Raw genomic sequence first — 22,838 nt, forward strand, 5'->3', positions numbered from 1 at the left:
TGTCATCCACATAGAGTATAAACCATTTCTACTGCTGTGCCACTTCAGCTGAAGTCAGGTTTTTCCAGTGACTGACAGTCCAGGTTAAAACTTAACTGCTCCAGGTGAGGCTCGAACTCACAACCTCAGCATCACTCTGCAGGTTACTGTCTTATAAGTACTGCGCGCTGACCGATTGCGCCACTGGAGCTGCTGCAAACCTGTGGATCTAGTAGTGTTTTGCAACAACAGTAGTGCTCCAGTACCACAAGATGGAGCTAGGATTCTCACTGGGTATTGTTCTCGCCTGATACGGGGACACACATAGGCCCTCTATGAGCAGACAAAGCCGAGAGAGATGTTATTACTCCCTGTTAAATGTGACATTTTTATTCAAGGATAAGTGGTCTGAGTGCAGCAGGCAGAGGGAGTATGACAGCAAGAGAATGGCAGATTTACTGTAATAACTGAGTTCCACAAACAAAGGGAAGAGCACAGAATAAAAAGCCAAAGCCGCCACTCATCCTGCTGGTTAATGGATTTAAAGGTAAAAGTAGCATTTGAAGAGTCAAAGGGCTTTTCCTGCTTCACTGTTTCACTGGAAGTTGTGTGGGAATAATTGAGACATGTCTCCACTTCTATTAAAATCAGTTACCCACTGGTCAATTTGACAATGGTACCTTTTAATACTAAGTGGCAACAAAACTAATCATTTTCCCCATTACAAATGTATTTTAAAGATCTTGAGCTCATTGGGTGGAGCAAGAACTCAAACCCTCAACACCTTTCTGCTGCTTACAGTGAAACTGGTGCCACATAGTAACAGCATTTAGTTATGCACTGAACTATATTTCCTCCAGGTGACTTTTTTACCATTTTCACTGGACTTAATTTAAAAGGAACACCTCTTGAGTCTTAAAAATGCTATATATGGTTCCTCTAAAATAGAAAAGATAAAGTTGCCAAGTCCATCAGGACTCACCAGCATCAGCATCAGCATCAGCACCGTTGACATGATAGTGAGGAAATATAACACAGTGGACGTGCTTTTATAAAAAGGCCGTTTTAAATGTAAATGGGAGTCAGATAATGAAGTGATATTTTCAGTCAAGGTTATGAAGGAGTTGTGACTGAAATGCACCAAGTGACATTAAACAAACTTATCCATGCTCTCTAATGGACTAACTGTGTAATGGAAATTATATGCTATCATATTTTGTTTTCTATAAAGTTTCCTCTTAATATTCAGCTAACATCACCAACACCAATATATCAGCAATAAGCAAAGGCCTGGCCCATTTACATAAAGGATAAGTAAACTTAGATTTAGTAAATTCTCTTCTCTCTTGAAAGCTTTTTAGGCATCATTGATGAGGCAAAATAATATTGGTCTGCCTCTAGGATAGGCTTGTTGTGATAAAAGGCCTTGATTATTAGTTTTATAGCAGTAATTTTATTGGTAGTAGTTTTCTCTCTGTTGTGTCTGCATGTCTACCTTTCTCTTTCATCCACTCGCTTCACTAAAATTACATTTAATGTGAAAAAAAAAAACGTCTGAGCTGCAGCTGAGTTTGGGATAACATTACTATTTCTCTGGTCTGGTGGTATCTTAGGCCAAGGGAAGTCATTGAGCAGGAGTGAAGAGACTATTACTGGATAATAGGACATCTGCACAGGGCTGCAGTGTGACCACCAACAAGGAGCTCCCATAGCCCTCAGCTGTGAATCATTCTGTGATTTATTGCTGTGAAAGAAATTACAGGCTCCCCTCTCTCTTGCCATAAAATCATTAGCCCAACAATAATCTCTTCCATCATACATGGTATGATATTTGGACTTCTTGCCAAAGCTGAGTCTATTGAGCTGTAAGATAAGCAACACCAGCAGCTGGAGGACTTCTTTATACACACCAGCACAGATGGGATTGGTTGCACATGCAAAGATTCAGTCCAGACACAAACAGGAAGGAAAATCCCCCTCTGGATAGTCTCACTTGCTAAATACATTTAAGTTTACATTCTCGTTTCTGGTGTACTTGCTTTCAAGTCTTGTCTATATAGATAATGATCTCCTACATTTCCCAGGAGGCTATACAGCAATGCCTACAGGTGTGAACTTGTGGCTGTCAGTAAACTGGGGATGTTTGGACAAATAAAGTCTCATTGCTCAGCTACAGAAGGGAGCAGTAGCAATGAGGACATGTTTCCATGCAGTTCAGAACTGTCAAACACATCATGGCTTGTTGTGCCGCATACTGATCGACTGAGGTTACTGGGGGCGTGGATGTTTGTATTTCTCTCTTCTCTTCTACAATGACTGTGACATTGTATTACTCATTAATGTCAGTGCCAAATTATAAATTTAGATTTATGATTTCAAACTGTATGAAATAAATTCTCAAGGTTGGCAAAATATTTTTAGCTTACCTGGCAGCACCACTGACCTTAAGTTCAGTTGTGTACAGTGATGTAGTTTTTGACATGAGAAAAAACCGGAAGAAGCACAAATGACATATACACGCTGTACTGACTAAACTCTTGACTTAACAAATTCCTGGTGAAGAGATGTGTAAGGCACTCATTTGTCATTTTGAGAATACGTACATTATGTGGATATTCTGTACACACAGAGAATAAAAACACAAACATGCAGATCGGCTTCGTGAAAAAATGTAAAACCAAAGCCGGGTTGAACAAAGTTGACTTTGATTCCTTTTGCCTGTCAGTGTTTTGGTCTCTCTGTGGTCATATGTGGAAGCGTCAGCGCTCTTTTACAGTCACAGAGGATAAACACACCCCTGCAAATAGAAACCTTCGCCAGAACAATCCATAACCACATCCTTGGTTTATTCTGCAGTGGTGACACACACTGTTTGTTTGTGTGCACACTGGCATGAGCACAGTCACTCTCAAAAGTGCATAAACATGCACATGCAGACACACTCACATGCACACATTATATAAACACTTGACTGCCTCTCCCTCCATTGGGCCGAACAAGACATGCCATGTGGCCCAAAACCGATCCCCTCAACAAAAATCACCAATTGTTATTCCATGATCACGGCCTCTCTCTTTGTTTATGACAGAGAGATTAGGGACTGTAATCTTTGTGCTGTACGCCACATGGCATCATCCTGCTGTCAGGCCACAGAGGCTCATACCGACCCCTGACCGGACGGCGGTACCACCACTGTGATGGTGTCATCAGCACCCAGCAGGAAGTGGTTTCTACCAAACCGTTCGTTCTCAAAGTGGCAAAAGTGAAAGTTACAGTCATTGTAGAACTGTCTCACTGCAGTGAAGTAACAGTGCTTTAAGAAAAAACATCAAATTGTCGGTGTTTTATTCTATGTGGGTTGAGACTTAACAGTCAAAGATTAGAAAACTGTCACCTACACGTTCAAAGGTGTTGACTACTATTGAACTTTTCCTCTCAGATGTATAATAAGAGATGGTAACAGCCATGAAAGATTCTCATGTTGCTATCAATTTCCAACTAATAAAAAAACATCCTGGGACAACTGTTGTCTCATTCACACCATCACTGATATCAAGTAATATAAGAAGCAACACAGGAAATGAGAAACCTCTGTGCAGCGCTGCACCGTGTTGTGTCTATAGGGGATGTAGCAGAACAGCAGAGTAATTGGATCCTTTTTACATATGGTGACATTTCCTGACATGCTGAGACAGAATAAAACAAAGGCATCCCTTTGGCACCGAAGCAAGACTTGTCCTGACACCGCTCCCTGATTCTCCCCCGAGTGCATGTCTATAGGCTTTAATATTCAATAGCTCTTTATGTTAAGCAGTCCAAAACCTAATCTCTGCTCTGGTTCCTTTTATTCTCCCACCCTCCTCTTCACTTTCTGTCTTCTTTCTCTTTTCTGCCCCTTCCTTCATGCTGAGGTTTTCTTCTGTTAACACACAAAGAGCTACTATTTATTCTGCTGCTTTACATTAAATGTTCTGTTAGAGTCGCAGGTCGACAAAGCAGTTTTTTGTATACTAGTACTATCAGTGTTTTTAAGTAACTTGCTGGTGGCCAAATAACAAGCTTCCTTAAAGTCTAAAGGTAAAGGTAAAGCAAAAGCTAAAACAACATTGCTTATTTCAGTTTTCAAACAGAGGAAGAGTCATGCTCGTTCCTTTGCTCACCAAGTGGAAGGTGCTGTAAAAGTGACAATTACCAGTGCAATTCCAAGTTAATGGGTTGGAGACTCAGGAGCAGATTAATTCCTCAGACAGTCCAGGGAGGTTTGAGCTTTATTACACTGGCTTTGCTCTGCTCTAATTGGCACTACAACCTGCCCAACAGCACCTCCGGGCCCATTTTAAATTTTGTGTTTTTTCAGGACATTACTTTGGAAAGTAGTGTTCATGGGAACATCCCAACAAAACTTACCTCAAGAAAACAGCCTGCTCCATGTGAGGTCTTTAAAAATGATTTTCTTGGACTCACAACCAAAAAAACATATGTTTTTGAGGGTTTGAATAATTAAACTGAAAGACAGACATATGCACATCAGATTATTTAACCTCTTAAGAAACTTTCATCATCAAACCTACCTAGGGCGAAAAAATCACTTACAGGAACAGTTTTACATTTTGCTTATTTGCTTTCCAACTGCTATCACTGTCTATATAGTTATGGTTCTACAAATGAACATTGAATAAATGAGCAGCTGGACATAAATTAAACTCACTTTATTCCACAACTTGATATTCTACAAAATACAAAATATGTGTTCTTAGATGAGCTTAGTGTTGGTAGGAAGATTTTTCTTACGCTTGGACAGACACATGCTCAGTTTTTGGCTTTAGCTTTGTACTTACTGGCACACATATTAGAGCGGTATCAATATTCTCATCTGATACGTCTGAATACAGCCCCCACAAAAAACACCACAAGTTTAAAACCATTTCAACTTCAGATACCAAACATGATGCATTCAGCTCTTCTACACATCCATTTGTACATGAAAATCCTCAAAATCCTCTATATCTATTTGGTAATATTTGGTCATCCAGTATTATTTTGATGCAACAAAGCATGACTAGCTCACATAGTTTAACTGTGAATTATGTTTTTACCCTTCAAAACTCCACCCCCCACTACAAGGCTATATATATGTTCTGGCCAGATGTTACAATCATAACACAGTAGGTCATTTCCTCCCTGTTTGCGGAGTTAATAAGTGTGTGTGTGTGTGTGTGTGTGTGTGTAATCTGCTGCTACCTACACAAACAAGCACTAATAAATGATGAAACAGCTGCCAAATGGAGAGAAATAGCATCAACAGAGAAAACCTCCATGTATCATTTCCTTGCCAGCATCTTATCCAACTTGTACTGTGACTTTCTGACAGACTGAGGCTTCTGTGACTCTACATTATCACCCTCTGTAAGACTCTTATGTGACTCACCCCAATCTGTGAACACTTACACAATGAATTAGAAATACCAAACAGTCTGTCACTGCAATAAAACACTGGTACTTAATTCATTTATGTGTTTGATTATTCTCCAAAACCCACTGACAGAGACACACACAGCCAGGGTCTCATGAGATGAAGCCTAAACACTGCTTTGATTGTTTTGTGGTATATGTCTTTCATCTCATTACAACAGATTATGCAACAGTGAGCAATTCATTAGTCAGTCGGCCACTGTGCCGCTATGCCTCAAATCTCATCAGCGTGCAGGGAGGCTGACACACGCCCCTTCCATTTACACACACATACAATACAAAACCACACATGGATCACACATACAGGAAGCTGCTACTAAAGCTACGCAAGCGACACATATTACTATAGAAAGGTATAAAAGACCATGGTCAGACTGATTTCTTGCTTCAGACAGGAGAGGATCAGTGTTACCAGCTTGTGTGTCTTAAAATTCAAAACATATTTCCTGAAGTGCCTCTTACGTGCTATTGCGAGAAGGGCCTTTGAAGCCTTGTAGCCCCTACCCACTCCCTGGTGATGCTTGGATTTCTCATTACCTTTACTAAAAAGGATGAACATATTCAAAGTGATTTTTCCATCTGCTGTACACCATATGCCACAGTGAGAAACTCTCAAAAGCTTCAGGTAGAAAACCAGCAGCCCCACTGGTCCTTCTGTATCAGAAAACTGTCAGGCAACTTCAAACGCAATCTGGTAGTAATGCAGAAGCTCCAGTGATGGTATAACCTATTTATAGTAAATATGAATGCAATGTTCTTTTGTTGTTTCAATACTACATATAGGTGTTAACAAAAAAGAAATGCCGTCTGCTGTGGTAGAGGTGGTGCTGTGCCACAGCTGGTCAGTCTGTGCTGACTTCACCTTGAGGGTGTTTATAGGGGTCCCACTGTGCCCCTTGCCAGTTAATAATAAAAATATAAAGTATAGGAAATATTTACACTATGAGAAGCAAATCACATATAAAATCCAAGTATGTGAAGGACTTTTTTATAGATCAAAACAATAAACTGAGAAAATAATTGGCAGAAAATTTGATAATGGAAATATTCATTAGCTACAGATCTAAAAATCGACTTATTAATATGTGGTTAAACCTCATATGCTTCAGAGGGATGTCTTTCTCCTCTGTTAGGGTGGTCTTTTGGCCCTATTAAATAAGGGAATGGCATAGCAAAGCTGCTTAACTACACAGATAAACAGTAGCACAGACAGTCAGAGCAGATCAGGGGTCAGGCAGACATGCTTTTTCTGCTTTTGAGCACAATCATCTCTCTCTACCACTCAGCCGTCGAAGCAGGGGGATTTAATTGGCAACTTGAAACCAGGGCAAACACAGAGAAATTCAAAATCCTCAGCTAAACTTCTCCCACTCTTGGCACTGCTTAATCAAAAGCTCTCAGATCTTTCTCACAGTGAGAAATATCTACCATGAAATTCATCAAACGATGATTAAAGGATTGGCTACTGCTATCACGTGTTTCCTACTGTAGATAGACATGTGGCCTGCGGGGAAGCTGCTTTTACATCTCACAAGCAGGGAAAGAACCTAGACTGGCATATATTCAAACCTCAACCCAGTGCACTTCATTTCACACCCACACATTTCTGACAAAGCAGTCTGCACAGGAAGAAAGGAAGGAAAATCATAAGAGCTGTCAAAAAAAACATCAAGGTATCTGCTGTTGGCATCAGTAATAACCCCAGCACATCAAATGTTTATAGTCAATGCAGATGATATGACATTAAAACGTTGCATTGAATGACTGCAAGTCTTCTACCAGTGTTAACATGACTGTGGTCACATGACTCACACTGCCCCCGTCTGCAGGTGACCTGATATGTGTCAAGGCAGAGAGAAGAGGGAAATACAGATGAAGAGATTAAAAAAAAGCTGAAAAAGACATTTATGTGGTGTTGGGAGAAGATAAAAGGAATGAAAACATAGAGAGTGAGGAGGAAAAAAGCGCAGAAACTAAAGGAAATTCATTGAAGCAAAGCAGCGTGACACTATGGGCAGGGAAAAGAGAGACGAAGGATGGAAATTTTCCTTCTCAATCAAAAACAGTTGTCTACCTTGCATATGCATGTCTAAACAACATGTGACTTCCATTTGCATAGTTTCAGTGTGTGGGCTTGCTGCATGAGTAAAAATGCAGGATATGTGTGCATGAGAGTGTATGTGCATGCATGTTTGTGCTTGTGAAGTCATACCTCTATGCATTTGGTGAGGGTGTGAGTCTGTGTGCATGCCTGTCTTTCTGCTTTGCCAAACATCTGCATTAGTTTACCTGTATCTGCCTCTGAGCCCCAGAGTTTAGTTTGGGTGCAGCTGCAGAGACGACAGTGCATGAAGCCCTCGCACCAGCGTGCACGTCGTTACCCCAGTGAGTAACGGACGAACGTTACCTGAAACTAGTTTTCAGGCGTATTACAACAAAATGCTAGTTTGTCCTTGCAATGTAGACTGTGGAACTAAATGAAGAGAAGCACATTCATTAAAGCTTTGAATAAAAGCAGTCCATATTAAGTGATTCACTCCTTGTCAGGTTAAACAATAAAGCTCTGCAGCAGCAAGGCACTGCAGCAGAACTGACCTGATGGACAAACTCCCTTAATAAAAAGCCAGCCCTGTCATTTATCAGTCCAACTGCTCCAACACCTCATGGCACATTCGACCAAAGATTCCACTGGAGACAGCATAATTCTTTGTCAGCTTCATGCCAGGTAGAGGACTTGAGAGGCCAGAGCAGAGATTTCCCAGCAGAGAGGACGTCTGGTTCCTGTTTGCCAGTCAGGTCTCTAATAAAGTAGGAACTGGTGAGAATTGCCATAAGGGACTGCAGGATGATGTGAGGGAGAAGGAGTGGATGCAAGATCGATAGGAGGAGAACAAGGGGATTGAAAAGTTAGAGGCACAGACAGAATAAGGGACACAGGACAAAACAGAAAAAAGCTAAATGTCTGTCTTACAGTGCTGGACAGCAGAGCAACACTAGAAACACCTGTTAGCACAGAGCACTGTCAGAATTAAGTACCTTCCTGGTTAGCAGAGTAATTGAGGCCAATGTGGCGTTAATGGAATTTACCAGGTACATTACATTAGTCGTACACCAGTTTGGTCCAAATGATCCACCTCACAGACTATTTACACGTTGAACTTTGACATCTGGGATGTGGCACCCACTCATCAAAAGTTCATCATTGCTGAAGTCCATGTTCAATGTTTAGACTAGGTGCTATGCCAAGGACTACAAACTGACATCCAAAACACCCATGAAAACTCCACAACACTGTTGCAACAAAAGAGTGAAAACTAAACTTGTAATTCTGAGGTTTATATAGCTGAGGTCAAGGGTTTTTGAAGGCTTTATATAACAATCAAGAACCAAGTCTCACATTTCATTTCATAGTCCAACTTGACTGTCGAATCACAAGTAAACACACCCAGTGTTTTGTTTATTTACTGTGGGCTTTATCACCTTTAAACTAAAGCTCATAAAATATCTTGACTCCAGAACAATGTTCTGTTTTACAACCTGCAACTTCATTGTTTTGTTTTTCTTTGTTGTTGCTTTACTTTATCCAGATACCAACCTCAGTCCAGCATCACACAACAGTAGTGCTGCACGGTATACCGAGCGACCCTGACATTAAAAACCGTACTACTTTGTTTTATCAGTATCAGTAGTTGTTTCATAAGTGCAGGTGTGTGTGTGCAGCGCACTGCTTCCACTCCTGGCAGAGTGGGCATGATAGCTGCTTTTTATTCCGATGCTGACAGTCAGGGAAAGCTTTTAACTTCAACTCCTGTTGTTTTATGGCCTCTTTTGACATTCTCCACCTCTCTGACTCTGTCAAAATATAATTATGTTTTGTGTCTATTACGTTCCACGTTCTTTAATTCTATAATTCTCTCATATCGGTTGCTGAACAGAAAGCGAGTTGCTCGAGGGCAGATTATTGATGAAAGAATGGAAAGCATCTCTCATCGACTTTCCCACTAAAGCTGTTTGTAGCAATGTCTCTTACACCTCGAGGCTGTGAGACACAAACACGCATGCAAGTATATATATTTTGCTGCTGATGGCCAAACAGAGCCTTGTGCACAGAAACGGTCAACGTTCCATGGATGTGGGCAGGACTCCTTGCCCATTACTTGTCAGCCTTGTTACAGCATCATCAAAAGACTTGTTTGAAGTCTGTGCATAATATGCTGAATGGCCTGAAGCTTCAGAGTTCACTCGGTAAAGCCACGTGGTTAATAAGCTTTTATGTGCTCCTGTGCTATTACTATTATTAAGTATTATCAAATGATTAAACATTAAATGACTGAGTACAAAACAACAGAGATGGGACGACACAGTGAAGGGTTGACAGGAAGGACAAAGTGAGCAGCTCTGTGACCCTCATATGAAGCTGCATTGTGTCAGCTGTGTCATGACAGGAAGGTCACCGTCACAATAAGTGTCTAGTCAAGTATGGCCCTGCCTGGAGACATGAATAGCCCTCCTCAGCAGCCATCCATCCCTCCCAACATCCCTCCTTCCTGTCATCCCTCTGCACAGCCAGCAAGCCCATGCTGCGAGCGCCAATACAACAGCTTCCTCTGTTGGCTGGCCTTGTATGAAAAGTTAATGGTAATTGCCCACAGATGCCACATTAGGCTAAGATAGCGGGGGAGAGAGATTTGGCTCTGAAAAGAATATTTAGAGGCCAAGATGGAGGTCAAAATTGTGGTTTCAAAGAAACAGAGAGAAGTTATTCAGAATCTTCATAGAGAAGTCTGGAGTCTCTCAGGAGAACCCTGGCCCCAGGACAGCATTGTCATCAAATGGATACTGAAGAAGACTTTGGAAACCAGTATACGCCACATAATGGGCAGATTAAAATTCCTCCCTGACAGGCAGTTTGCTATTCATCCAGACTTTTTGTTACAAGTTCAATATAATGATGATCTGTTCCCTTTGCAGATATTTTTATACAAAGCGCTTTACAGTGAATAACGCTCAAGTCATTTCATATTTTCTTTTCTGTCAACAAATAAAATGAAACCACTAAACCACCACAAGTTTATTCCTCAAAACCTGACTTCTAAAACTGATTTCCTCACCTGAACCTGGAATGTGATCCCTACTGGAATTTGTAGTTTTTAACAATCCTGACTCCAGACACAAGTAAAACGTAATTAAAGGACACACACTCCAGTATTGTAGTTATGTCAGCCTTCAACTATATGTTAACAGGATTGATTTATTGTTATTTGTATCAGTCTGGTTGTGATTCAGTGGGAGCATCACACAGAGAGAGACAGAGAGACAGTGGGACACAGACATGGACAGAAAGAGGATTAAAGAAATCCCTCTGCAGATGATCGTTGGGGATCAGCTCAAATTTTGATCATTTTGTCTTTTGGGGAAAAGAAGGTAAAACAAACTGCACAACAGCCTCAATCACAGTCAGAAAGCCATGTGACTTAGAGAGCAGAGCGCAGTCCTGACACTGCTAATCTTTCATGTAGCAGCTGAGAATATCCCAAGCCTTTGCTTACACAGCGCACACATCACACTTCGCACAATTAACCTGAATCACACAAAGACACAGAGTGTTGACTGCGATCTATCCAGGGATTAAAAATCTGTATTTAACTTGGGTGCTCTTTTTACAGCCATCTGAAGGAAGCAGTCCCTAACTGGAATGTCACTGTTAAACTCACAACCAGTGCCTTCAACCAGTACCAGACTGGCAGACCACAGAAACCTCTGTGCACGTCAAACTTTTATGTTATGAAATATTTTGCACCTTCTCCAATACAGTGTAAGGCAGCAGGTGTGTGAGACTGGCACTGGAAACAGTTCACACAGCTCCAGCAAACGTTGCAGATCAATTAAAATGTCTCTCTCATCTAATGGCTCCCTCAGGATTGTCCATTCATGCTAATCCTTTCCCAGAGTCTCTGTCCAGAAAGCAATTGGTACCCAGGGGCAACATCCGCTTCTTTTTAACAAGAGACTTTAATTGACTACAGTCCATACAATAGTTGAGGAATTATTTCAGTCAAGACCAAAGTGTTAGACCAACCAACAGACAGGCGGCATAGCGTGAGCAGCAGATTAGCAGCAGCTCCAGGGTTCCCCGTGGGTCCACACACGAGGCGTTCAAACACAGCACTAAGTGTAGGTCACCTGCATTGTAAAAGCACTCAGAGCCCAATACAGAATTACTGTGGTTACACATGTTAAACAGACTGAAAATAAAGATACAGCCTGAGTAAAATTCAAGCTGTTACACTGCCTGGGTAGACAGTGGGACTAAAACAGAAGCATATCTGTTTCCTTCAATGTTACTCATGCATAAAAATGTGGATGTGCCACAGGCATGGCTGAAAACTATTTAAAAAAAAAAACCACTCACGGATCACAGACGTACGGAATCTGTGTTAAAGGGTTTAAGTCATTTATTAAACAAGTTTGCTGGTTTCAACTTCCAAGATGTTAAGATTTTATTTACTTTTCTTAGTTTTACATTTTTAACTGAATATCTTTAAATTTTAGACTGTTGGTCAGACAAAACAAGGAAATTGGAGACATTTCCATTTCAGCAAAGTTGTCATGGTCGTTTTTCACTATTTTCTGGCATCATTTTACATCATTAAATCAAGTGACAACATAAAAGAGATAAATACTCAGTTAAAGTCAAGAAAGACAAGCAGTACAGCTTGTAGTAGCAGAGACGATTTACTCATGGGCAAACTGCCCTGAAAAAATGCATTAAGAAAATGCTGGAGGGTTGCTGTGGAACCAAACCAGTTTTCCATCCCAATGCACCCAGAAGAGGGCTTCGTATAAACATGAAGGTGCATTTTAGTTCTGAGAGCAGTAGCCGAGAAATAAACCTGCTATTGTCACTTGCTCCTTTTCTATCAAACCTGTTGAAACATGTTTAACACAGTAAACTCAGGGAGAAGAGACAAAAAGATAAAAACACACCTGTAAAATATGACACCTACTGTGTTTACACCTCTGTATCGATAGTGATGGTTCACACCAGAGAAACCATCTTTCAGGAGGCTTCCTGTTCAGAGCTGTGAGTGTCATTGTGTCACCTCCTACGTTTGTCTTCAAACTGTGTCAAACACATCGGTTATAATTTGCAGTCAAAGTCTGGACATGTTTGATTTCGAAGCAGAGGTGAGTTTTAACACCGTGTGCTGCTTTTCAGTTTGAAAAATAAAAATAAAGATTAGATTTAGAGACTTGAAGGGGTGATAAAGGATCATTTCACTATTTTAAATAATACTTTTTCAATTTGACCTCATTGATTTATTGCAACAGCAAGTTTTCAACCAAAAATAACAAACATGAACTATATCCAGTTTCTAAAAAGCGAGGGTTTGCTGCTTGTCTTTGGCTGTTTGTTGTTGTTGTTGTTGTTATCCTGCTACTTGAGTAGGGGCAAGCTGCATTTACCAGTAGGTGATTGATACCTGGTATAATTAGGCGACCTCTAGCAGGAGTAGTAATTGTAACAGGTGCAAAAGTCATTATTGGTGACATGGTCTAAAGAATGAAAAGGACCATTTAATGGTTTATTTATATTCAGAACATGTGGACTCTTTAGGAAAGTGTAACAGACCAAAATGAACGGATTGATCCACAATATCAGGAGCAGCTTAATCAATAATAATTAATAGTGTTTGCATGCATGAGCCATGAGAAATATATGATGCCATCCCCATTTATTGAGTTAGTTGCTGATTGCTTTTCTTGCCAGCCATCAATTAATTGTTGCAGCTCTATTCCAGTGCTCATTGTTTAATTGGAGTAACAGGGAAAATAAAAGATGTGCATTTTCCCTCTAAAATGAAACATTCAATCACCGCTGAATCTCAAACACACATCAGGATCCATCCACCAGCTATGATACAGTGACGGGTGTGAGCAGCTTCACTGATTTCTTGTTGCCACACTCCAGCAGCTCACTATGGATTTTCCATGTAGAACAAAGCAGGTTCAAACAGCGGCCTCTGATCCAGTGTGTGTGTTCCAGCCATCTGGCTCAAACGTCTGCTTCCTACCATCTTTCCGAACAGGAAGCCAGGACAAGTCCTAGATGACACGGGTCAGTAGTTTAATTGTCTCGGTGGGATTTCTGCTCAGCCAGTAACCAAACCGGGCTCCTTCAGCACCACAGTACCACAGCCTGCAGTACTTTGAAATGTATTTGTCACTCTTACAACCTGTGTGTGTGTGTGTGTGTGTGTGTGTGTGTGTGTGTGTGTGTATGTGTGTGTGTGCATCACATATGTATGTGCATGCAACTTTGACTTGACTTGCTGCAGCATTTCAGAGCATAAAACATAGATCTTATTCTGCTGGTGCCACGAGGTATTACATGGCTTTATGTTCACAAATAGGAATACACACATACACACACGCACGCACGCACGCACGCACACACGCACACACACACACACAGCTCATTAGATTCATACTATTACAGTTCCCCATGTCCCCAGAAACACAAGCAATAAAACTAATAAAACTAATAAAACCAGAAGAGCCAGGAACAAAACCAAAGACGAATCGTGGTAAAATCGAACATGTTACACCGGGAGTAAGATCCCACACACTTGTGTGAGTGTCAGACAAAGACAGGGCGTAAAACACACACAAACACTCTCACTTGCTGCTCCTGTTTAACTACTGACGTGACAACCTCGCCAGAAGCTTCACGTGAACGTGGAATTTTAATTTGAAAGTCCAAGAAATACGTCCACACGTGCAACACCCTGAATACACAACACGTATTACCTGACACTGTCACCCATGGGTGAGACCGCACCCCTCGGGAGAGACCCCCGCGTGCTGCAGCAGCGCCGTTAACAAGCTGCGTAACAGAGAGCCAGATGCTGACGGCTCGTGCACACAGCGAGGCGTGTGGTGTGTGTCAGCCCGCGTGCGCATCGACCCCGCTCGGTATGACACCCAGCGTCTCCCCGCTTACCTTCACACTGAGTCCGGTTCCAGCAGCTGGTGAGATGCCGCCCCGGCCCGCTCACTTCACAACTTGTCCCCGCCGCTCATCACGCAGGCACGAGGAACAGTAGTTTCACTATTGAGCGCGAGCTCCAGATGTTAGCGAGGGCGTTGTTCACGTGCACCACAGACGGAAAACATCAGGCAGGTGAAGCCTCGGTTCAGTCTGCAGCTGTCCACCCACCGCACCGGCTTGAGCGCAGTCTCTGACCCGGTCCACCCACGATGCTGCTGCCGCCGCTGCATAACAGGACGTCGACCGACCCGGTGGCTGCCGCTCCGCCGACCAGCCTCTCAGCTCCGCCTACTGGTCATACCACGAAACTGCAGGCTGCTGTTAAAAGAAGTACACTTAGAAAGTGTCAGACTTTAAATGATCAGGTTTCACATAACTGAGTGCAGTAGGGAAGAGTATTGTGTCCACATTATAATATTGTTTACTTGGTCATTCACTTGCTGTTTTTCTTAGAATATCAGTAACCAAAAACGTTAAATAATTGAACAATAGGTAAAAAATAATAATAATAATTGCAGAATCAACCAATTTTGTCTTTCAAGTTCTTTTTATTTCCTTTTAACTTTAACATGATGAAACGTACTAATTGTTTTTACCCTAAACTGTGCTTGCACATTTGATAGCTACAAAACACACATTTAGGAAAAGTTATCATTCATTTAGGCTAAAGCCTAAGCTAAAGCTACACACCTTGGGATATTTAATATGATCTATAATATAATATGCCTCAGCAGCTCAGGACCAATAATGTGATCTTAAAGCAGACACGTCTATCAGACAAACATGTTTACACTCAGAGAAATTCTGCAGAAATGTATGTTCTGCCCCATGTTTCCTCCTAATGCTAAACACCTCAATATCAGCTGCCAACAGGTGGAGAGACTCAGGTACTTTCTAGTTAAGTGCATGAGTAACTGAACTTCCTGCTCCACACACACTAGTACAACAATGAGGCCTTAACTCTAATTTATATCTTAGTGACATTTCAGCACCGGTAACCATCTATAAAAACCATATTGCCAGGAGGCATCAAATAGAGAATAGAGAATAATGTCTGTTGTGATTACTCCTACAAGTGCATGTGCACTACACAGCAGACCTATCTACAGGATATTGTAGCTTTGTCACACTGCCCTAAGGAAACATGCACTTCCATCATAGCTTAAGTCTTGTCAGAAAACTCACTGAGTGCAGGTGGGTGGTTTATTGAAACAGTCTCCCCCTGCAGGCTCGGTGTCCTGTTCCCTCCACCACCTGTATCTTTATACTGTCCTCGCCCACTTTCTCTTGTCACTGCAACTTTCAGTCACTACAACAATGTGGTGTTCAGATACAGCGCACAGCATCAAGCTCAGTACAAAGGATCATATTTGTGTGGTTATAGCTTGTATGCTATAGAGGTCTGACCAGGTGTTTCAGGGTGTGGTAAGATCAAATTCTCACTTTTAGCAGGTTGGAGAATTAAAAAAAAAGTAAAGGATGCACTAAACCATCTTGGCTTACAATTAAATCAGCAATGGTGGTAGTCTGACTTAAAAACTCAAAATAAAAATAGACAAAGCACTCCTGTATATTAGGTTGAACATCTGCAATATTTACTCTTAGAAATAAAAAACGACCTGCAGCCATTTTGACAGTATTGTGTTGTTTATCTGTGGAAGGATGCTGTCGCCACTTCACTGTCTCTTTTAGAAATTGCTAGTTTTGACAGAGTCTGGTTTTGTGCACTGTGGCATGTGCACATATGTAAAAGAGAAACGATGTGCTTTTCTTCTATCATTTCATCTCTCCTCTCTGTAGGCAACAAGGCGTGACACTGAAAAACAAAAACAAAAACAAAAAAAAATTAATATCTTCAAGTTTAAAAATGGAAAGCAGGTTGGAGAGCAGGATGCACAATTTGTTTTGATTACCATAATAATCCGAACCCTAATGTGGATATTTGGACTGCATAAATATGATCATTACATTACCATATTCAGCTTCAAATCATTGCAGAGTTGAGCCATTTCGGTGGGAGGGAGTTGTAGTTTTTTCTATGCCAAAGGGAGAATCTAAATCAAATATCACTAAACCTGGGGTGGTTGTTGATAGTTACAAAAAAAAACACACAACAGGGACTATTAGAATTTTTATATAGTCTCTTCCTGACAAGTCACAGGATGCCTTGAGAGTATACAGAGAATACACAGATGGCTGGTGTCACTTAAACATCAACCACAGGAAGTGGTCACAAGCATATTCTCTATAGAAAGCAGCACTGGATTCACTTTAGAAAAGACCTATAGTCTCATTTGTAAATATCAAATCACTAAAAGAATTTTTTTATTTTTGGGTGTGTATTCCTACTAGCTACACTTGAGATGTGTTTACTACCTTTAAATTAATAGTTTTAAGTTTTGGGAAGCAAACCTGATCGGTATTATGCAGACTCAGCTGAAAAAATGAACCCAACTGTCATGTCTGCATGGTTAATATAAAGCTACCACTGGCAGCCAGTTAGCTTAGCTTAGCATCAAGACTAGAAACCACAGACAAAACCAAGAAATTGTATCTGTATTAAGTGTCAAAGTAGAAAAATACATTTAAAAATCAGATAATCTGGTACTGATTAAAAAGACAAGTCATCTTGTTTAATCCAAGTCAGTTGATTATTTAATCTCAATGAGACGTACCCGGGCAGCACTTTTAGTCCCCACACGACCCTTAATAGGAATAAGCCTCACAGATAATGTAGATGATAACTCAAGCTGTCGGGAGAAGTGTGTTGAAATTTTCCTTGACAGAAGTCACAATTTATGGTGAATAGTTTCATCTGCCAGTGTGAATGTGTATAAGCATGTGTTTGTGTAAACTGGTAAAGTGCAAGTGCGTTCTGTGTTTTCTGAGAATTAGAGACCACATTTCTTCCTGCGCAGTGTTTAGTTGCTTGGTTGCATGCAGCTCTGCATCTCTTTAAACCCAGCCTCTTTCTGTAGGAGGCCAGCACAGGAAGCAGTACTGGCAAGCTTTCTGACAAATGGGACCATACTGAAAGGAGCTGGGCCCAAGCTATTATAAACATGATTGATCTAAGTTTCACTTCACACATACTCATGAAGCTACACCAAAGCAAATAGCCTATAGAGTTTATTCTAACCCTATTTCCTGAAATTCTGTTGTGTTACAGGCTGAGTGAGAGTCACATTATGTGCCAGACACACAGAGGGCTGCTTACCTTTTGTGAAATCTAATTGCAATGCATAGCTGCAGAAAACAAGCTTTGTGACTAATCAGTGTTGGCAGAAAATAGAAGAAATTTACAAGGTGCCTCTTAATGCTTGAGGAAATTTTTATTAACATTACACAGAAATCTGTTCATTCAAATGAGGAATCAATTTACCTTTTTATATAGTGTCATTGATTCTTACTGTCATCTTATTCAGCTTACACATTTTTAATGTTGTTTGTACTGCAGAGTCCTGGCTCTCCTGTTTAGTTAACTCTGTCAGGGAGGGACCACTTCCCTAACCTTCACCTCCCAGCAAAACTTCACCCAAATTCAGCCTGGGAGCAGATCTGATTGGACCCACTCATCAGGCTCCAGTGGCGCAATTGGTCAGCGCGCGGTACTTATAAGACAGTAACCTGCAGAGTGATGCCCAGGTTGTGAGTTCGAGCCTCACCTGGAGCAGTGAAGTTTTCCATGATGGTTGAACAATGTAAACCAGATGTATAACTCAACAGACACAATCCCAGTCCCAACTTAAATGACACATATCACATACAAACTGATTACAACATGTAGCTGCACGAAGTAAACTTTGTGGCTTATCAATGTGGGTGAGAGATTTACACATTTTTAATGTTACTTGTACTAAAACTTCAAAAGAATATAACTTTATCTTTATCCTTAAAGTAACAATCCTACATGTTTAATAGAGTTATAGGGCTAAAATGTATCTAAAGATTTTTGTTTAATATGAAATAAACCTTTATTGAATAATCAGACTTCATGACTTTCATAGTAATCCAACAACATTTAGATATCATTGTATCTCACAGTGCCACCTTTGCCACCTTGAGATGTAATAGAAAGTGTTTAAATTAAGAAGGAACTAGGTTTTAACAGGGCTGATGAATGGACTAATGTAGACCCAGACAAGGGTCAGTATATACTGTATGTAAGTAAATAGATTTGATCAGAAAATCCTTAAACCTCACACACAGTGACCTCTTGTGGTGTCATATATAGGAGCTGAGCTAATGACATCAACAGCTCCTTATGAGGACCAACTGTTTTCACATGGGGTCTGATGAGACCAGTTTGCAGGACTATATGGATGTGGACAGACTGCAGAGTCCTGGCTCTCCTGTTTAGTTAACTCTGTCAGGGAGGGACCACTTCCCTAACCTTCACCTCCCAGCAAAACTTCACCCAAATTCAGCCTGGGAGCAGATCCAATTGGACCCACTCATCAGGCTCCAGTGGTGCAATCGGTCAGCGCGCGGTACTTATAAGACAGTAACCTGCAGAGTGATGCTGAGGTTGTGAGTTCGAGCCTCACCTGGAGCAGTGAAGTTTTCCATGATGGTCAAACAATGTAAAAAGATGCATAACTCAACAGACACAATCCCAGTCACAACTTAATCCTCATAATCACATTACTCGTGGGTAAATTAGATGTCTAAATACAGGGATAGAGGTTGTGATTTTCAGCCTGATCAATGGAGTTTTACCTGCAGCAGGTGAAGTGGTGGTGAAGTGGTGATTATAATTATTATTATAGGAATATGCCTTAAAAACAGAATCAGTATCAGTTTAGTAATGTTTGGTAGCACAATAGAACAGAATATTTCTAAGGTTTGGAAAAATCAAATGAAGTACTGAACATTTAATAAAGTTTAAGTGTGTGACTGCCTACTTTAATGTAACACAAATCATGACTGTGCATTTTTTTGTTAGGAGGGCTTAGATGCCCTCATTGTGCTGAGTCATCCCTCAGCATATCACTAACGCTTCAAATCAACAGGACACAATATTTTTAAATGTTTTACAGGCAAAACACTGCATTTATTTTCAAGGTGCTTTTAATGTAACACATATTACCAGTTAGATTCATCTGAGAGTTAGGACTTATTGGTATATTTTTTGCAACTTCAAATTAAACTTATAATCAAGGCTGGGTATCCAGACCCCCACAAAATTCATTATGCAGCAGTTGCTATGTGATTTTGAGGTTGGGCTTTGGAGAGTGGACCTGTGTGAAAACCTCCATTATTTCAGCTAATAGTGAACATGACACCTCAAAACTCATCCCTTTCCATGAACCTTATTGTTGAGCCAACCTCACTGGTTTTACAATGGCATGGCTTCAATGGACACATACTGTGTGTTCACAGGAAACAGCAAACACCAGCCAAAGGTTCTCTGGGACCTATGCAGCAGTAAACTATCTGGTGCAGACTGGCCTCACACCCACTGTCCTTTGACAAACATGTCATGGAGCTGCAGATAGCAGTGGGTCAGAGAATTTATCTGAACAAAAACCTTCTCCACACTGCAAAATATCTTTTGCAATGGAGCATCTGAGTCACACCCACTGCAAAATTACACACTTTAATGCAATCCAATTCAACAGCCCTGCATTAAAATGAACTTGATCATATCTCTATATATTAGTCCTTCCCCATTTACATACATGTGGGGTCAGATTGGAACACCTTTGAATAAATTGAATACACCACCTGTTTTAACTATGACATCAATATTAAACACATAAATACATGTCATTCATCTACGTTTTTACTTATTAGCTCAAATTAAAGAACCCTGGAACAGACATAGCACTAAAAAATGCAAAATTGAAAAAATTTTTAAAAAATAAATAGTGGGACCACCATCGGAAAAACTCCAACTGCACTTTGGGTGAGCTATATTAATGACATATGCCATTTGACGCATGCACAGCGGTAGATAGTGCACTGGTGTGGTTGCCCCCACCCTGCCCTGGCTGCTGTCCGATAACATAGAGGAGGGAAACAAAACAGTTCCTGAGACCTGAACCATTACATCTCACTTTCTCCACACTGAAGGGACTCTTACTTCATCTCCTTTTCTCATAAACGTCGTCTGCATTTCGGTTAACAGCGCGAAGTCCTCAATAAAATGGTTGATTAACGCCTTTTACGCACATCTTTATCGCCTAATCTGCGCTCCGGATATTCAGCGACAGCCAGGCCTTTATTGCTCAATGTGCAATGATCTCAAAGAGGGAGAAAGAGCTAATTGCAGAAATGTGGGAAAGTCTGACTCCTGTGGCTGAATATATTGGGTCAGAGGCGCTTCTTAGGTAGGTTCATTAATTTACAAAATCTAAACTTTGTGTGTCTTGAAATGAAGTGCAGGTAGAAATATACTAATCAGTAATAAAGGAATTAAATACAGCACATGGAGAAAATGCAAAGGAATGAAAATGATGTTGGTGCTTTACTTTCCTAAATCTTCAAACCTCACTGGTTTCAAGGTGTTGCCAGTGCTCCGTGCATGCCAGTTGTGATGATGATGATGATGATGATGATGGAAGCAACAGGAAGCAGCAAGTGACCAATGTCAATCTCCATGTGTTATTTAACAGTGATCATGAGGTTCTTGGTTTATTAGTCACTAAAGTGCTGCTGTCAGAAATCTAGATTCATTCATTTCACTCTGTCTTTCTTCTACAGGATGTTCGCCTCGTACCCAGGTACCAAGACATATTTTTCCCATCTAGACATAAGTCCCAACTCTGCTCACCTGCTCTCTCATGGGAAGAAGATTGTTCTGGCCATAGCAGAAGGAGCAAAAGACATCAGCCAGCTGACCGTCACCCTGGCTCCTCTGCAAACCCTACATGCCTATCAGCTCCGGATAGACCCGACCAACTTCAAGGTGCATGTCCTGAGACAAATAAAATAAAATAAAATAAAATAAATCAATAAAATTAGATTTTATAATGAAGTCTAATGTGGCATGCTTCAAATATATAGCCAGGCATATTTTTTTACTATGTGCTGCATGTGTTAATTCTATAAGTACAATAGTGGCCAACAAATACATTAATATCTGAAATACATAATTTTAATATTCTTCTCACATAGGAGAATACACAGTATTCAGTGAAAATCAGAGATTATATATAATCCTTTGGAAACATCATTCCTTATACTGCTGCAATGCTGTTGTCAGAGGATTTTGAGCAGGGTCTCTGGTGTGGAATGAACATTTACATTTACATTACAGTGAAATTGCTACAGAAAATGTTATTTTTATTCTTGTTTTGGCCATTTTGAAATGATTTTGGTCATATATTAAAGATGAACAGACCTGAGAGCATTATTTGTTCCCCATGGTATAATAATATCAGTCCTCTCTGTTTCAAGTTAAACCACTAAACAATTAACCGACCAACCTTTTTAGATGACGCACAGTACAAGCTAGTTTACCTTTAAGCAGACACAATCTCCATGTCTCTATTTATTCTAATATACTTAACTGAAATAGGTTGGGAAAGCAATTTTTCATACTTCTGAAACTGAGACATAATTTGCATCACGCAGACTTTTTGTTTACCCTTCATCAGTTCTCTGTCAGTAACAAAATACTGAATCCTCCGCAGCTTTTCTCACACTGTATGCTCGTCACCCTGGCCTGTTACCTGGGGGAAGACTTCACACCGGTTGCACACGCTGCAATGGACAAGTATCTGTCAGCTTTCGCAGCTGTGCTCGCTGAGAAATACAGATGAGACTGGGCCACATGTTTCTAGGAAGTGCAGCTATGACACTATATTACAGTATATTGACATATTTGTATGTATATGTAGTTGTTATATATATTTTGTAATAATAAATATGTCACATTAATATGCGGCCTTTTGTTGTATTCTCTTACAGTTTAACACCTTTAAGAACTTAATTATGCAAATGAGTCGGTCATATTATATAACATATGACATAGAGTCTGTCTGAACAAACCCTGTCTATGGCTGTGACTCAGGTGCTACACATGTTTCTGTGTTTTTCTATATGAAATAGATCCAATAAAAAATATAGTCTCACAGGACTCACAATATGATGTTGAGTATTAAATAAAGACGTGTTTATGTAATGAAGTATCTTTGGCAAAGAAATACACTTGTACTAAATTTGGAGCTGTCTGTGGTCCCCAAAGGATAGTGAGTTAACTAACTTACGCCAGCATGAATGGCAGCTTAGACTATCAGAAAATAGTAGATAGTCATCTGTAAAATCACAAATCACACACCATGTTAGTGCCATTAAGGAGGTTTTAATCAGGACACCTGTAAGTAGCACG

General features: G+C 40.5%; 2 protein-coding genes and 3 non-coding genes across 7 annotated transcripts in view; 3 read left to right on the forward strand and 2 right to left on the reverse strand.

Moving 5' to 3' along the window:
• rhbdf1b (rhomboid 5 homolog 1b (Drosophila)) overlaps positions 1 to 14,796 on the reverse strand; it is a 28,205-nt gene extending 13,409 nt beyond the window's left edge. For 2 of the 3 annotated variants that reach the window (XM_026315347.2, XM_026315350.2), the window contains exon 1: positions 14,456 to 14,796. The gene's annotated coding sequence lies outside the window, so the exon portion shown is untranslated. The remainder of the gene's footprint in view (positions 1 to 14,455) is intronic. The other variant, XM_026315346.2, reaches the window with a different exon arrangement.
• On the reverse strand, positions 97 to 190 carry trnai-uau (transfer RNA isoleucine (anticodon UAU)). Its single transcript has 2 exons — positions 153 to 190; positions 97 to 132 (listed from the first exon to the last, which is right to left on the reverse strand). It is a non-coding gene; the product is annotated as a tRNA-Ile (tRNA).
• A 3,286-nt stretch (positions 14,797 to 18,082) lies between the features above and the next one.
• trnai-uau (transfer RNA isoleucine (anticodon UAU)) lies at positions 18,083 to 18,176 on the forward strand. Its single transcript has 2 exons — positions 18,083 to 18,120; positions 18,141 to 18,176. It is a non-coding gene; the product is annotated as a tRNA-Ile (tRNA).
• A 788-nt stretch (positions 18,177 to 18,964) lies between these two features.
• On the forward strand, positions 18,965 to 19,058 carry trnai-uau (transfer RNA isoleucine (anticodon UAU)). Its single transcript has 2 exons — positions 18,965 to 19,002; positions 19,023 to 19,058. It is a non-coding gene; the product is annotated as a tRNA-Ile (tRNA).
• A 1,461-nt stretch (positions 19,059 to 20,519) lies between these two features.
• hbae4 (hemoglobin alpha embryonic-4) lies at positions 20,520 to 22,389 on the forward strand. The gene is made up of 3 exons (XM_026314732.2): positions 20,520 to 20,835; positions 21,209 to 21,413; positions 22,141 to 22,389. The coding sequence occupies exons 1-3, from the start codon at positions 20,744 to 20,746 to the stop codon at positions 22,267 to 22,269; spliced, it is 426 nt and encodes a 141-aa protein (XP_026170517.1). The 5' UTR covers positions 20,520 to 20,743; the 3' UTR covers positions 22,270 to 22,389.
• The last annotated feature ends 449 nt before the right edge of the window (positions 22,390 to 22,838 follow it).

The sequence above is a fragment of the Mastacembelus armatus genome, chromosome 19 (genome assembly GCF_900324485.2).
Source record: "Mastacembelus armatus chromosome 19, fMasArm1.2, whole genome shotgun sequence".
Classification (NCBI taxonomy): Eukaryota; Metazoa; Chordata; class Actinopteri; order Synbranchiformes; family Mastacembelidae; genus Mastacembelus; species Mastacembelus armatus.

Coding starts and splice junctions, on each gene's coding strand:
- hbae4 (XM_026314732.2), top strand. CDS start 20,744: ATGATCTCAAAGAGGGAGAAAGAGCTAATTGCAGAAATGTGGGAAAGT. Junction 20,836..21,208: donor GGGTCAGAGGCGCTTCTTAG/GTAGGTTCATTA, acceptor TTTCTTCTACAG/GATGTTCGCCTCGTACCCAG. Junction 21,414..22,140: donor TAGACCCGACCAACTTCAAG/GTGCATGTCCTG, acceptor AATCCTCCGCAG/CTTTTCTCACACTGTATGCT.